The 17492-nt window shown below is 38.9% G+C and overlaps 1 protein-coding gene across 1 annotated transcript in view; it reads left to right on the plus strand.

The window, feature by feature from the left end:
- The window catches only part of egfra (epidermal growth factor receptor a (erythroblastic leukemia viral (v-erb-b) oncogene homolog, avian)), a 260289-nt gene that overhangs the window by 180516 nt on the left and 62281 nt on the right, over nucleotides 1-17492 (plus strand). The window contains exons 6-11 of the mRNA XM_080209479.1: nucleotides 1810-1928; nucleotides 8367-8508; nucleotides 9751-9867; nucleotides 13245-13371; nucleotides 14493-14566; nucleotides 16530-16620. Coding sequence (XP_080065605.1) covers nucleotides 1810-1928; nucleotides 8367-8508; nucleotides 9751-9867; nucleotides 13245-13371; nucleotides 14493-14566; nucleotides 16530-16620 — 670 coding nt within the window. The remainder of the gene's footprint in view (nucleotides 1-1809; nucleotides 1929-8366; nucleotides 8509-9750; nucleotides 9868-13244; nucleotides 13372-14492; nucleotides 14567-16529; nucleotides 16621-17492) is intronic.

Consider the following 17492-nt stretch of genomic DNA (forward strand, 5'->3'; position numbering starts at 1 on the left):
CTAGCAATCTTTTCAGCGAGATCCCACTGTACTTGTCCCTTTTGTTTAAACCGAAACTTCAGCTGATTTCACAGTAACTTCATTGCAATGTTAATGTAGCCTACTTGTGATACTAATAAATAAACATTAAACTTAAAAATTTAACCTAAAAACTCCAATGATTTGGTCTCCAGAATAGGTTTGATTAAAAAGAGTTTAGTCATCATTTGTGATAATTAGGGCAATTGTCATCCCATAAATGTCTGAGTGATATTTTGCATGGTTGATGTGCAGCAAACATGAATCACAGAGGAATAGAGATTACCACCAAATGCCATGCAAAATGTTGCATGATAAGTTCCTTATAATGGAGCAAGATGAAACCTCTATTAGCTTAGTTGCTGTTATTGCTTTAAGTCCAAGATGTCTTGCTGTCTTGCCCAGGGTAAAACTAAGGACAATACAGCTGATGTTGTGGCTTAGATCACTTGAGTTATGAGGAGGAAAGGAGATTTGTAGGGAATGTGATCAGGAGTTTTAAAATATTGAACATATAGCTAAACTGCTGTATATTAAATTTAACTATAAATATGACTTCAGTTTGGTTATTGTAAAACTAAGATAAAAGGCCAAGAAGAGACTTATTGCAGAATGCTGCCAATGTTGAGAAAAGTAAGGAAGAAAACAAAGTCATCAGTACTTATTGATCAACTAATTAATACAGATCGTGGGTTCTAAAAGCTTGAAGATTTGTAACTGGAGGAAAATATTGAGGCAAGTAAGGATTTCCACGATTTGTGTATAAGAGCTCACATTAGCCTAACTTTGAGGGGTAAACAATTGGTCTCTTGTTTTAATGATAGTCGTAAAGTCAGCACTCCAAAATAGCTGCTACTAGTATTGCTGTTAGACAAGTAATCTCAGTTTTATATGGCAGAACCAGTTTTCTGGAAAGGTAAATATTACAATGTTTTCATTTTTCTAAGCATTTAATGTTACAATAAACCTACCTATGGTTTAAATATGAAATTTAAAATAAGGAAATGCACTTGTGCAAGTTTTTTAAAATTTGTTCATGGGATGTGGGCATCACTGGCTGGGCCAATATTTATTGCCCATCCCTGAGGATATTTAAGAGCCAACCACATTGTTGTGGATCTGGAGTCACATGTAGGCCAGAACAGGTAAGGATGGCAGATTTCCATCCCCATTAGGACTTTAGAGAACCAGATGGTTTTTATGACAATTGGCAATGGTTTCATGGTCATCATTAGACTTTTAATTCCAGATTTGTACTTAATTCAAATTTCACCATGGTGGGATTCAAACCCAGGTCCCCAGAGCATAACCCTGGGATTCTAGATTGCTAGTTCAGTGATAATAACATTGCGCCACTGCCTCCTCATACTAATGATTATGCTAAATGCTAATTACATACATAAATGTTTGAATAAGCAAATCCCTTTTGCCCTTCATCTCCATTTTCCATCACATCTTAAAGTGACTCTGTTGCAGACTGTACCTCATACATTGAAACCAATTGAGAGTAATTTCAGCATAATGTTCCCTGATTCTCAAAAGGTAATGGAAAAAAAAGTCTAAAGTATTCACTTATTTTCATATTTCCATCATTCAACCTTGAACCCTGTATAAATGCAGGGGATAGAAAGTTAGAGCAATGTCCCTGTTGGATGCAGTGAGTGCACTATCTGAATGATACCAATGACAACAGTGCTTATTTGGATATCAGCCTCAAGGGTTTATATAAGAATTATATTATTTCATCAGAAGTAATGGAAATTATTTTACCAATCTCTGCCACATTTTCAGTCACAAAGAAGATCTGCGCTCAGCAGTGCTCAGGTCGATGTAGAGGACCAAACCCAAGCGACTGTTGCCACAATCAGTGTGCTTCGGGATGCACTGGACCAAGAGAATATGATTGTCTGGTAAGTAATTTAATAATCTATCACTGCTAATAAATTCATAGAAATCATAGAAACCCTACAGTACAGAAAGAAGCCATTCGGCCCATCAAGTCTGCACTGACCACAATCCCACCCAGACCCTACCCCCAAAATCCTACATATCTACCCACTAATCCCTCTAACCTATGCATCTCAGGACACTAAGGGCAATGTTTTTTAGCATGGCTGATCAACCTAACCCGCTCATCTTCGGACTTTGAGAGGAAACCAGAGCACCCGGACGAAACCCACAGAGACACAGGGAGAATGTGCAAACTCCACACAGTCAGTGACCCAAGCCGGGAATCGAACCCAGGTCCTGGAGCTGTGAAGCAGCACTGCTAACCACTGTGCTACCGCGCAGCCCGGCATGGTCTTAAAAATGTATTAAAGTGTCCTTTAAGATTAAAGTGTATTTTCTTACTTCCCTTTTCCCTGGGTGACTGTGAGGATTTAAGATGCCATGGTGCATCAAATAACCATCTAATTGCTATTATTAATCATGATGGTGTTTGTAAAGTAAAGTTTATTTGTTAGTCACAAGTAAGGCTTACATTAACACTGCAATGAAGTTACCATAAAATTCCCCCAATCACCACGGTCCGGTGCCTGTTCGGGCCAATGCAGCTAACCAGCACGTCTTTCAGGATGTGGGAGGAAACTGGAGTACTGGAAGAAACCCATGCAGACATGGGGAGAATGTGCAAACTCTGAACAGGCAGTGACCCAAGCACAGAATCAAACATGGATTCCTGGCACTGGGTGGCAGCAGGACTAACCACTGTGCCACCATGCTGTCCCTATTGTGGGATTATCTGCTGTGGGATTTAAAGAATCTGGATTGATATTAAGTCCAACTTCTGCCCAAGTATAAAAATGTAATATTGCTTACTGTGTAGGAAGAAAACGTAAACCGGAACATTTCATGATGTACAAAACATAGGCGGGAGGTTGAATGGATGGGAACTCTCCTGCCCAAACCCAGTCACAATTTCGTGCTTGGGTGGGCAGGACCTCAGATGAGAAACCCGTCCTTTCATCTAGTAAGATCTTCAAGTGGCCACATTAGGGCCTTATCCCATTCAGCATCAATTTCTATGTTGGCGGGAGGGGTCCAGATAGGGTGGGTAAGTGACAATAAAACTTTTCCACACCTTGGGCAGAAAAGGAGGAGGAGGCATTTTACTTTGAATATCCCTCTTAGTTGGGGAGTCCTCCCCCCCACCCCCGGGCCCCAGGGACATTGGAGTTCCAGGAACTCTCACTGCAAATGGACGTTAAATAGCAGTGGAAGTTTGAGAGGCAGTGGCAATGCATTACATGTCTACTTTGTTTACAACAATGGTTTAATTTCAGATTTATATTAAATTCAACTTTCACCATCTGCCGTGGTGGGATTCAAACTTAGATCCTCAGCACATTACTCTGGGTCTCCAGATCACTTGTCCAGAGACAGTACCACTACGACCATGCCCTACAGGTCACCAACTAGTGGGAAAGATGCAGAGTAATAAATTTGCAGAGAAATGCATTGATTAAAGTATTTATAATTGGAAAGTTAAATTATCCAAATAGTGACTGGGATAGTAATAATGTAAATGGCAGAGAGGGGCAGTTCCTGACATTTATTCAGCAGCATGTTACATGTCCAATGAGAAAGGAGACATTGCCAACCCTAGTTCTCGGGAATAAGATTGGTTAATTCAATCAAGTGTCAACAAAGAAGATTTAAGGGACAATATTATTGTGTTATAAGATTTAGATTGGCTGTAGAAAGGGATGGGAAACAGACAAAACTGTGGATAATCAATTGGGAAGGGCAAACCTCAATGACATGAGAATGGATCTGGCCCAAATAAATTGGAATCAATGATTATCTGGCAAAACTGTTACTAAACAATGGGCATCTTTTAAAGAGGAAATAGTTCAGGTACAGTCAAGGTACAAACTCATGGGCTGTTATGTCAGGAAAATAGATCCAGTGTTCCCTGGATGATGAAAGATATCGAAAATAAGGATGCTGAAGACAGATATCAGGTGGATAATGCAATTGAGAATTAGATTGGAAATAGAAGATTCAGAGGGGAATTGAAAAATAAAAGAGCGTGAGAAGAGACTAACATAAAGGGAATCCAAAAGTATTACAAAACCATATAAATAGTGAAAGGGTGGTAAAAGGAGGAGTAGGGCAGATTACGGATTCAGAAGGGAATTTGCACGTGAAGGTATGGTGTGTGACTGCTGCACTATATGGAGTACTTTGCATCTATCTTTATGACTTATCAAGTCATAGTGAAAGAGAGGTAATTGAGATACTAGATGGGGTTAAAACTGATAAGGAGGTGGTATTAGATAGGTGGCTATTTTAAATACAATAAGTCATCAGGACTAGATGAGAGACATCTAAGGACACTGTGAGAAATAAGAGTGGAAATTGCAGAGGCACTGGCCATAATTTCCCAATCTTCCTTAGAGGCAGGTGTGATGCCACAGAATGGGAGAATTGTAAAGTTACACATCTTGGACAAAAGTTGTAAAAATAAGGCCAGCAAATACAGAACAGCCAGTTTAATGTCAGTGGTGGAGAACCTTCTAGAAACAATAGACCAGATTTTCGTGGTGGTGATAGGAAGATCCAGTCAAGAAGCTTCCTGACTTGTCAGACCCATCCCCTTTAAAAGGGATCTGTCGTCATATTTTCATTCCAGAGAGGCGGGGTGGGATCGACTCAGGCCTATCACCTCAGGCCTGAGGTGCAAAGAAGGTGGGTGGATGACTGGGCCAGCAGGCTGGAACAATCATCTCTCTTTTCTGGTTTCAGCTCAATTTTACTGATAAATGCCAGGCTCACAAATGTTTACCCTTCACCTCTATTCCCCAATGCTCTCTCGACAACCCCTCATATGCCCTATGCAGTCATACTTCCTCATATCCCCATTCCCCAATATATCCTGTGAATCTTTATATCTTCTATTTCCTCTCCGTACTCTCTCACCCTTCCATGGATCCTCAATGGACAGTATGTATTATGGGCAAACCTCAGGATATCTTCAAAATGAATATTTTAAAAATGTTTAACAATCTAATCTCATTCACAAACACCAAATTGAAGAAGACTTTCCTTTAAAAAAGTCATTCCAAAAAAAATTAAATCCATTCAAATGGCTAATCTGTTGGAAAAAAAAGACATCTAATTTACTAACTACATTAAAGATAGATAATCCTTTCATAACCTCTTAAAATTGTCAATCGAAATGTCTGAACAGCCTTCAGCTATGATTCTGGACTTTTGAAATCCGGTCAAGCATTCCTCATGGGCTTCGATCTTGTAAAAAAAGTTTTCCAGTTCACAAGCAATAAAATCTATTGAAATTGCAAAAGCAGAGGGCTATATTTTTCCTAAGTTGCATTGGATGCCCTGTCAGTCACTGCATTCCAGCATTTGGGATCTGTTTTTCTTCTCTATCAAGGAACTTTTTAGAAGATTTTTTTTTAATTTTGAAAGTGCTCTGGGCATTTAAATCACTTCATGTTATTACATTAGAGGTCTCAGACAGTTTTTTCTTCAATTTTGAATGCATAATAGCACTTTTCCCACTGGGGGAAGTAATCTAATGCAACTCAACATTGACACAATGCTGATCAATGTAACAGTCAACACTCTTTTTCAAGAAAAATCCTTATAATCAATCACTGCAATTAAAATGCATCTCACCTGTGACACTAAAGGATGGTATGGTGGCACAGTAGTTAACACTGCTGCCTCATTGCACCAGGGACCCGGGTTCAATTCCGGCCTCAGGCCACCGTCTGTGTGAAGTTTGCACATTCTCCCGGATTTCCTCCCACGCTCCAAAGATGTACGGGTTAGGTTGATTTGCCATGCTAAGTTGCCCCTTAGTGTCAGGGGGATTAGCAGGGTAAATACGGGGGGTGGGGGGGGTGGTTACAAGGATGGGACTTGGGTGGGATTGTTGTTGGTGCAGGCTTGATGGGCTGAATGGCCTCATTCTGCACTGAAAGATCTTTTTAAAATATCTGAAAACCTGTCAATGAAAGAATTCCAGGAGCAGTGTTGTTTTATTCTTTACTTCAGACTGGTGGCCACTAGAGGCCACAAACTATGTCTACTTGATAAAGGGGCCTGACTTTTCTAAAATTGGTGGGGTGATGTTCAAATTGCGCACTGTGCAATGGAGCCATCAAGACCTGGAATGTTGTATATGGGATATCTGCCCATACCTTATCCTGCTGGTGAAAGATGCTGGAAACATGAATGGTGCAGAGCAGAGGGTGAGCGCTGGGAAGAAAGCTGGAGTCAGCTCTCAGCTGCCATTTTCAAAGGGTTCCTAAGCCATCCTGGCTCAGCTATGCAAATGCAGGCTAAGTGAGTAAATCTAGCACGGATTTGTTAAAAGCAAGTTTAACTAACTTGCTTGCTTTTTTTTTGATGAGGCACTGAGAAAGTAGATAAACGTAATGAGTTGACCGAACTTCCAAAAAGCATTTGATAAAGTGCCACACAGCAGCCTTGTGAGTAAAGTTAGAAGTCACTGATGAAAAAAGACAGCAGAAACATGGATACAAGATTGGCTGAGTGACAGGAAACAGTAGTGATGAAGTTGTTTTGGACAGGAGGAAAGTTTAAAGTGAAGATAGAATTGGGTCAGTGTTAGGACTCCTGCTTTTCTTGATATGTATTAATGGCCTAGGCTGTGGTGTACAAAATGCAATTTCAAAAGTTGTGGATGGTACAAAACTTTGATAAACTTCAAAGGGCTAAAGATGGGTTGGTAGAATGGGCAGACATGCGGCAGATGGAATTTAATACAGAAAAGTGTGAAGTGGTACATTTTGATAAGAAGATCAAGGGGAGGCTCTATGAACTAAATGATCTAATTCTAAACATGGTACAGGGGAAGAGGGATCTCGGGGCATTGAGGGTGGCAGGACAGGTGTAGAGCACAACTAATAAATCCTGGGCTTTTTAAAAAGGAGTATAGAGTACAAAAGAAATGAAGTCATGTTAAATCTGTATAAAATTCAACTTGAGTATTGCATCCAGTTCTGGATGCCACTTTTTAGGGAGGATGTGAAAGCATTAGAGAAGGTGCAGAAAAGATTCACAAGAATGGTTCCAGGGATCAGATAAGTCAGCTATGTAGGTAGATTGGGCAAGTTGAGATTGCTTTCCTGGGTGGAGGGAAGGTTGAAAGGGGATATGAGAAAGGCAATCAGAATCATGAGGGTTCTGGACAGAGGAGATAGAGAGAAACTGTTCCTATTGATGGGAGGACCAAGATTCAGGTGCACAGATTTAAGATGATTGGCAAGAGATGCAATGTCAAAGTGAGAATAAAACTCTTTTTATGCAGTGAGTGGTTAGGATCTGGAATGCACCTCCTGAGAGGGTGGTTGAGGCAGGTTCAATCAGAAGCAAATTAGATGATTATGTGAGGAGGAAAGGTTCACAAGGCTCAAGACTCTAGGGAGAAGGAAGGGTATGGCATTTGGTGAATTGCTTTTGCAGAAATCCAGCATTGACACAATGGACTGCATAGTCTTTTCCCATACTGTAACCATTCTATGATTCTGCAAACAGCATAGGGAATCTTGCTTATGAAACCCATAATGTCACACCAGTGAAATAGAATTTTCTTTAAAATTCATTTTAGAGGATGTGGGCAAAGCTGGCTCAATCAGTATTTTTATTGCTCATCCCTAGTTGCCCTTGAGAAGATGGTGGTGAGTTTCTTTCTTCAACTGCTGCAGTCCCTGAGGTGTACAGTGCTGTTAGGGAGGGAGTTCCAGGATTTTGACCTAGCAACAGTGATAGAATGATGATATATTTCCAAATCAGGATGATGAGTGACTGGAGGGAAACTTCCAGATGGTGGTGTTCCCAGGTATCTGCTGCTTTTGCCGTTCTAGGTGGTAATGGTCATGGGTTTGAAATGTGCTGCCTAAGGAACCTTGGACACAAAACTCAAGTGTTTCATAAAGGATTATCACAACTTCCTTGCTTCGTTGTGTATTTTTTTCCAAAAGCAAGCCCGTTTGCTACAAAAGGTAATATAGTTCTTGCTGTCCTGACAACAATAATTTTTACAGTGAAGTCTACCAATCATCTAAACTGTGATTTATGTAACCAGTTTCATTATAGATTAAAGACAAGTAGCTGGATTTCAACGTTCTGTTCTGACTGCTGGCTTTATGGGTCTAAGGTGAAATGAAATTCTCAGTTTTGTTTTCTAGTGACCTTCAAAACTGCCCTGGAATGTTAACATAACTTGCCGCTTTCTATGGTATTGCACTGACCCTAATAATAAAAGCATGGTACTGTCAGCACCAAGTGTATTGAATGGACTGACATAAGAAAGCAAGTATATTAAATGTGCTGAATGTGATTTCTTTTCTCAGGCATGTCAGAGGTTCAGTGATGGAAACACCTGTAAAGAGTCATGTCCTCATTTGGAAATCTACGATTCAAGCACATTTCAAATGATACCAAATCCAGAAGGAAAATACAGTTATGGAGGAACCTGTGTAAAAAAGTGTCCCCGTAAGTTGTATAAGTTCTGGAAATATTAATTTTCGGCAGTAGTTGATACCAATAGGGATTTCTGTATGAAAATGGCAGACTAACTATAGACTGATATTGAATGTTCACAGTTAACAGCTAATGGCTTGCTTTGGGAGATTATTGGTCTCTGTAAGCCCTCTGTATGAATTATTTGTCATTATTGCCTGTCAAACAACATGAGAACCCAAATTGTGGGAGCTGTCTAGTTCCCAGTGGATTTGGGGGTCAAGGGAACCAAGAATCCTGAGGTGAAATTGGCTGATGGAGTATATTATACAAAGATGAACGCACAGTTGAAAATATTTGGGATTAACATTGATATTTATGCTAGGTTCATTATCAGAATGTGCCTTTTTAATAAGTAGCAACTTGGTAGTACAGAACTTGAGTTTGCTGAAAAAGAGACATTTTCATTGAAGCTTTTCTTCTTGCACTCATCAGGATATTCACAAGAATACCATACATTAACAAGAATATCTTACATTAGCTGTTTGTCACCATCAAGTCGTGCATTCCCCATGGCAAAACCTTTACCAATCAGAGCCCACTTGCCAACTGATCAGCATTCTCTTCTCATACAGTATAAATTGTTGATCAGTTTACATTTGATATTCTTGCAAACTGTCCTGATTTGTGCAAGGTGAAAAGCTTTGACAAAAATATCTTTTTAAAAATTATTTGATGCAATGTGGATTTCACTGATGAGATCAGCCTTTGTTGCCCATCACTAATTGCCCTCAAAATGAGCAATTTACTAAACTATTTTCAAAGTTAAGAGTTAACCACATTACTATGGGTCTGGACTCGTATATAGGCCTGTCCGGGTAAAGAAGGCATATTTCTTTCTCTAAAGAGCTTTACTGAACCAAATGGATTTTTCTGACAATCAGTGATAGTTGCCATGGACTTTCAATTATTGCTTTTTTTCAATGAATTGAACTTAAATTCTGCTGTAGTGTGATTTGAACCTATGGCCCAAGAGCATTATCCTAGATCTCTGGATTACCAGTCCAGTAAATTACCATCATGTCATTGTCTCCCCTAAAGATAGAGTTAACTTAAATATGAAAATAAACATAATTTATAGTCACCTGAGCAGCTTTACACTTGGCTCAAAACTATGAAGCCAAATGTTTTCCTGTTGAATTTCACAGAACAACATAAACTGAATTTTGAAGCCACTTGTGAATATTGTAACAACCTCCATTCTTCATATTTTAGATAACTTTGTGGTAACAGACCTCGGCTCCTGTGTTCGAACCTGCAGCCCTGGTACATATGAAGTGGATGAAGGGAACCTGAGAAGGTGTAAGAAATGTGATGGACCATGTCCAAAAGGTAGGTATCTCTGAACCATCCTTTATATAACATGAAGTATGACTTTAAGCAAATCAGCTGTTGTATTGTGCAATAGCTGTGTTATTGTTTGCTCTCTATACAAACATTCTTATTCATCCTGCTCCCAACTCTTTTTCTTCCCATTTCCTTCATCCACCTCTCCAATCCAATTTTGAATGTTGACATAGTTTCATACAGTTTCAATAGTCTCATTTTTTAAATGAAAATAAGTTTTTCTTGCTCTGTTTTAATTCTATAGTATTTAATCTTGTATCTACAGCCAATCTTTTCATCCCCTCAATTACTGGAAATGGCCTGTTTCCCTTTTCCTTACCCCATCTTTGAAGATATTTATTAGACCATCCCCAAAGTAGAATACCCCATACCTACTAATGTTGAATTCCGTCTGCCACTTTTAACTGATTTCTCCAGCGTTTTGAGTATTCCCTCACAATTTTCTTTAGACTTCTAAAGAATTACCCTACCTCCTATTTTAGTGCCACTTTCAAGTTTTGGTACCTCATAAACGTCTCAATTCATCTTCCATGTGACACTGATTTTCCTGATGTCTTCTGGCGACTGTCTGTGAACTTGTTTCCAAGAGAAGAAGAACAGAATATTTATATAACCTGCTCTGCAAGGGTTTATAAGGCAAAGGAAATTGATAGCTGATGGAAATCTCTGAGATTCTGGAGTGCTATTAAATGCTAATTGGAATGTGTAACTAGGGTCAAAGAAGACTGAGGACCTTATTTAATTGCAACCCCAGTAAGAGGGACAAATGAAAAATTCTCCTTTTCACTCATCCGTATGTAGATTGAGCATGCTACATTAGAGAAAATATGTAGAAAATGGTTAGTGACTAATATTTAAAAACAGGCACCAGGCTAGAAATTCATTATTGGGTTTTATACAATTTACATGTTTGCCTTATCTAATGTTAGGAATTGTGTACTTTATCTTTCTATATGGAGAAATGAGAGATGCACAGTTTGATTAAGCGTTCATTATCTTCAGGGTATTCATTATAAGCTGTAACCTTTTGATTCTACATGATGTTCACATTGAGAGATTTAATGAAAGAACTACAAAAGATTGAATAGACACATTTAGAATTTATTAAGCAACACATCCAGTTAGCATATTAATGGATAAGAATCTCTATTTACTCAGGAGAAGTGGATTACTGATCTAGATGAATGTTGTAATGGTGATCATATGTAGGTCCAACCCAATGAATGTTAATGCATTGAGTATCCAACAAATATTGGGCAGAATTTTCCTGTCCTGCCCGCCATGGGAATTGTAGTAGGCAGGACAGAAAATTTGGTGGATGATTTAAAGGTCCGTTAACTTGGGGTTGGAATTTTGTGTCGAATTTTTTATGTTTCCATTATGTCATCTCTCATTCTTAAAAACTCACAGGCATATTGGTTTATTTTTATCAACCTCTCTCCATATGTCAAATCCCTCATATGATAAACACAATATTTTAAAAATATCCTTGTCTACAAAACCCTACTTCAAGAACTCTAAAGATGTGTCAACTTTTGAATTCGATGACCAGCTTTATAATGGAAGCTGCAGACATAAACATATTGCCTAATAATTACACTCCTTAGCTACTGGTGGCACTATAGAACTTCAATCTCCCATCTTATTATCCTGTACAAGAGAAAATCATATGTTCCAAGCAACTATATACCTCTTCTCTTTAAATTGCTGTAAATTTTTTGATTTAATTCCAAATAGCACAAAATTAAGGAGTTGGGGAGCAGTAACTTTTGGTTTAAAGTAGATAAAATGTGAAAGCCTAGATACCCACTAGAATGAAGTCATAAGATTCCATGGTTTTAAACAAACAAAATCAACTTCACTATACAACATCTTAAAAGTAAATCAATTTACAATATATATCTTATACTCTAACATTCAGAATTAACATGAGGTAAATATGAATTCACAGGCAAACTGTGGTTGAATATTTCACATTTAATGGTAGGTCATCCCAATTTCTCACAACTAGACATCAGTGATCATTATGAATCACAGTCTCATTCTCTCACAAGGGGTTTCCACATTTCAATTTTGAAAATCTAGCCCCTGAATTCTTTCAATAGCTAATCTGACTAGGACCATCGTCTCATGATTAATTCTCTTGTCCTGGGTTTGCATTCCATGGGATTCACAAAACTGCACTCCTGCTTCTAACTACTAGCTTACTTCCAACTCTTTCACAGACCATTGACCTTATTAAGTTGGTATTGCCCATGGATTCCTCTCATGGCTGCACCAACCTATAAATGGCTTCCTGGATTTCACCTGTGCTCCATCTCCAGTACAGAACCGGCAATCCTCTGCCATGGTTTCAGATTCCGAGGGACTTCTCCTGAGTTCTAACTTCTCTGAATGGTTCCCAGGGTTATCTCTGAGATCTGCTCTATTTTTCTCGCCGGAACCATCACATTGCCAAATTTTGGTAAGATTGCCCCCACATCTCAAATTCTCCAGCTAAGTAATCACATAGCTGATTGACTAATTTTGATGTAAAGAAAATGTGAACTAATCACTTAAATTGGGATGACTACCATTAGAAAAAATGTATTGCACACCATCATTTTTGTAAACCATTAGCTCCTAGGGGTAAATCATTCATGGTGTCTGCCAAAGCTCAACACGAAAGTTGTGACTTAGAAGCATAGAATAATACAGCACAGAAGGAGATCATTCATCTCATTCTCTTTCTGTCAGTTCCTTACGAGGGCTATCTGATGATCCCACACTCCTACTCTTTCCCCAATTCCCTTCAAATATGTATCCAGTACCCATTTGAAAGATAATAATTGAAATTGCTTCCACTACCCCTTCAAGCCACACATTTCAAGTTATCACAAGAAGTGGTTCAAACCTCTCTCCAGACACTTGAGCACATCATCTCGACTGACATTACAGTGCAGAGCCGAGAGAATGCTGCATTACTGTAGGTGCTGCCTTTTTGATGAGATATGAAATCAAGACTCTGCCTGCCTTCTGATGTAGATGTAAAAAAAAAACCCATGGCACCATTGCAGAGAGCAGGGAAGTTCTTCCAAATGCCCTGGTCAATATATTTCTCTGAAGCACCATTGTTAAAGCTGATTATCTGGTCAATCTTTCATTGCTGTTTGTGGGACCTTGCTGTGCATAAATTGGCTGCCACGTTTCTGATGTCAGAACAGGGACTAACCTTCAAAAGTATGGTATTGTCTGTAAAGCACTCTGGATTATCCAGAAGTCATGAGCAGCGCTATATAAATTCAAGTCTTGATTTGGAAATGCACATGCCACTTTTTACTATTTGCTCATTTATAAATGTCTTTCTCTCCTTTCTCTCTCAGATTGCAATGGATTAGGAGTGCCACCATTCAAGAATACAATGTCAATCAATTCTTCAAACATTGATTCTTTTAAAAATTGCACCAAAATTAATGGCAATGTCGTCATTATGGAATTGGCTTTCAGAGGGTAAATAATTTATTTTTTCTTCAAATATTGTAACTTTACATCCTGCCTGGTGAATGACTGAGCAGATTCCTTGCAGGTTTAAGGGATGGAACTAAAGATTACTTGTGGCATATGTTCTGAAATTAGTCAACCCAGCATGAAATTTGTTAAATCTGCTGAATTTTGTATCATCCGCAATATTCAGCACTTGCAGCCGTGATGATTTTTTGATAAGCCACTTATCTATCTCTTCATCCATCTAGTCGCTGAGGCATAAAACTTTGGTCCGCAAGATGTTGGTTTTAAATATGATTTTTTGTAAAATTCCATTGACTTTTAAATTTAGTTTCTGCTTTGTTCATTTTGAATAACTATTAATTTAAAATTTTTTGTTGCATTCCCAGATTCAGCAAAAATCACCCCTTCCCTATTCATCATAGATATTTTACAAACTTATATATACATCAATAATAAGTTATCACATTCCAAGTTAGACTTGTTTGAATGATACTCCCCCATTATATATGTCTATTCACCAGAATTGATTGAGTTTTGTTAACATTTTCTGTTCACACAGAAGATCTTACGATGGTCCTGCCTTTGACAATTTGTCTGAGAAGTGTGCCTTCTCACTCTTTTCCTCAAATTGTGAAGGAGAAAACACCTAATTGTAGATCCTCTTGTATTGTATTCTTTTAGTTTGTTTTCATCTCGACCATTTGTTTAAAGATGACCCACTTATGAATAAAAGCTCCAGCTGGATTTGTCCAGCTCTTTGCACAGTTGGGATCTTCCGATTGTACCGATGTGGATGGAAATTTCAATGGCGCGGTAGCCCCTTGGTAGAAGGTGCTAGAAAATTCCGTCATACCTTCTGGAGGTGTCTGGGGATGCACAATAAGTGCTGACTTTCCCAGCAACACCTACATGTTAATGTTAAAGAAAAAAGCAATTGCAAAAATTACAGATACTCTACACTGGACGCCATCTCGACTCGCAATTATTTTCGCTGATTTGGCTGGTTTCAGGCAAATTTTGCAAGAAGAACTATTGCAACTCTACAGGAATTGCTGCCGCATGTGTGTAAATTCAATTGAAACCAGATTGTTTTACTCATAGTAATTCATGCTTTCCCACTTTAGTGATCCTTTCACAAATACAACAGCCCTGTCTCTAGAGAAACTGAATGTCTTCAGAACTGTGAAAGAAATAACAGGTTGGTTCATTCAAAAACTGCTTCCAGTTAAAACAAAATGCCTTTTATTTGTAAAGATATGCTCTGCAGAGATCCAGGAATGTAATTTATCACTTTCTCAACACCCTAGGCTGGAATATATCCTCCCCTGTCAGCCGGTTTGAAGGCAAGAGAGCACATAAAATCCAGCTGGTGGCCTTTCTGCCCATCACCTGCCCACCCACCTCTGACCTGCCTGAAGTTTTAGTTTTATTTGGGGGAGGGAGAGCAATGGGAGGTTTCAAGCAGCACTCCAGACCTTGAGCCTAAGTCGGCCCTTAAGCGGTCCATTTCGACCACAGCAAAACAAATTTTAAGTTTAAAATACAAGACTGTGCTTGATTTGAGAAAAAAAAGCTATGAAAAATATATTTCAAGCATTATATTTTATAATTGTTCATATGAAAAAGGAATCAAGGCTCTAACTTAGATCAGAGTAGTGATGAAATGTGTTTGAGCTTCAGAATGTTTCAGCATGCTTGTTTTTAATACATTGTTATGAAATGCCTGAGGACATCGTTCAAAGTTAAAAATTCTCTATAGATGGAAGGCTCTGTAATTTCCCACATGAAAAGTACCAATCATAGCTGTATCATTGTGGAAAAATAATACAAGGCATGAAATGTGAGGCAGTCGTTTCTGATTATTTTCATATTGGAACAAAGGAATGTGTACACACCGATATTATGATTTTCTTTATTAATGTATTTTTAATACTTTAGGCAGTGCTGTGTTTAACTTTCAGAACAGTGCAATATGTACACAGGAGGAATAAAAAAATTACAGATCATGGCCTCAGTTTCACTGTCTTATAAACATATCCCATTAGGGATATGATGGGATATGAGCTTTTGGACCCCTCTAATACATTTTTCTCCCAATACTTATCCAAATCTCTATTTGCAGATGTAAGCAGCTTGCATGTCTCCCTTGTCAGTCCATTCAATACATTCACTACCCTCTAGTTTTTTTCTCCAAAGCTTATCTATTAGTGTCATAAGTTGGCTTAAATTAACGCTGCAATGAAGTTAATGTGAAAATCCCCTAGTCGCCACACTATGACGCCTGTTTGGGTACACTGAGGGAAGATTTAGCATTGCCAGTGCACCTAAGCAGCACATCTTTTGGACCGTGGAAGGAAATTGGAGCACTCAGAGGAAACCCAAGTAGACATCCAAGGCCAGAATTGAATCCGGGTCCCTGGCGCTGTGAGGCAGCAGTGCTAACCTGTGTGCCACCACCTCTACATAAAGTAGTTAATTTTCATCAGTCTTTTCACCCTCTCTTTTCTGAGCTTGAAACTATTAATAAAAGCATGATAATGGGGCACTTAGAAAATCATAATATGATTGGGCAGAGTAATTTATCATTTAGTTTATATTGCCACTTTTTATTAGCCTTTCCCAATGTCATGATTTTGCATTTGTAAACCTGTAATAATGATTGCCTTTCATTTGCCCAGCTCATTAATTAAGCCAGGTCGTCCATCCACTTTGTTACTTAATTTGACTGCTTACCTTTTGTTTGACACTGTTCAGTATCCCAATGAAAACTTGGAGAGATATCTTTTCCCATTTCCAGGCTACTTAGTTGCACTAGAAAGCAATGGCTCGACCCTACTAGTTTTCTCTTCCATGGTAACCAATTTTGAGTACAGTCACTCTTCCTGCGTTCCTAAACTATGTTGTACATATTGGATTTCTCTGAAAGTTAGAAATAGAGAACCAATGTATAGACGATTCATTTCTAAGATAGGTATATTTGACTTACTATTTATTAAAGCCAATTTAAAATGGGGAAATCAAACTGGAAAGCACAGATTATTGACAAACTCTAAATCTATGCAGTCATATTTGTTGAGTTTCTTCAATATATAGATTAGTGACATGAAGTTTCACAAACTTGATGATGGAATTCCTTATTGACATACTTCTGTTTTCACAAGGGTTCTTGTTCATTCAAAGTTGGCCAAGCCATTATGAAGATCTTCGAGTTTTTGAAAATCTTGAAATTATACGTGGCCGGACACAACATCGGTAAGTGATACATTTTGCTGTAGTTTAATAGGAATTGTGTGCAATTCTGATCGCCACCTTATCGGAAGGACGCAATTGCACTGGAGAAGGTGCAAAGGAGATTCACCAGGATGTTGCCTGGGATGGAAAGTTTCAGCTATTGAAACATAGAAACCATAGAATCCCTACAGTACAGAAGGAGGCCGTTGGACCCATCAAGTCTGCACCGACAATAATCCCACCCAAGCCCTATCCCCATAACTTCACAAATTTACCCTGCTAATCTGTCTAATTTATGCATCCTAGGACACTAAAGGGCAATTTAACATGGCCAATCAACTTTACCACACATCTTTGGACTGTGAGAGGAAATGGGGGCACCTGGAGAAACCCATGCAGATATGGGGGGAATGTGCAAACTCCACACAGACTGTGACCCAAGCTGGGAATCGAACCCCGAACCTGAAACCGTGGGGCAGCAGTGCTAACCATTGTGCCACCGTGCCACCCCTGTGCTATGAGTAGAGACTGGATGGGCTGAGTTTGTTTTCCCTGGAGCAAAGGAGGCTGAGAGGGGATCTGATAGAGATATACAAAACTGAGAGGCATAACTAAGGTAGATTTTAAGAATCCTTTCCCCATGGCAGAGGTGTCTAAGACCAAAGGCCATAGGTTTAAGGTGAGAAGTAAGTGGCTTAGAGGGGATCTAAGGAAACATTTTTTCACCCAGAGGTGAAAATATGGAACGCACTACTTGAGAGGGTGGTAGAGGCAGGAACTCGCACAATTGTTATAAAGCATCTGAACAAACACCTAAATTGCCAAGGTATAGAAGGCTATAGAAGGCTATAGACCAAGTGCTGGTAAATGGGATCAGCGTACATTGATATTTG

This window comes from Carcharhinus amblyrhynchos, chromosome 2, assembly GCF_965287045.1.
Source record: "Carcharhinus amblyrhynchos chromosome 2, sCarAmb.v2.hapA, whole genome shotgun sequence".
Classification (NCBI taxonomy): Eukaryota; Metazoa; Chordata; class Chondrichthyes; order Carcharhiniformes; family Carcharhinidae; genus Carcharhinus; species Carcharhinus amblyrhynchos.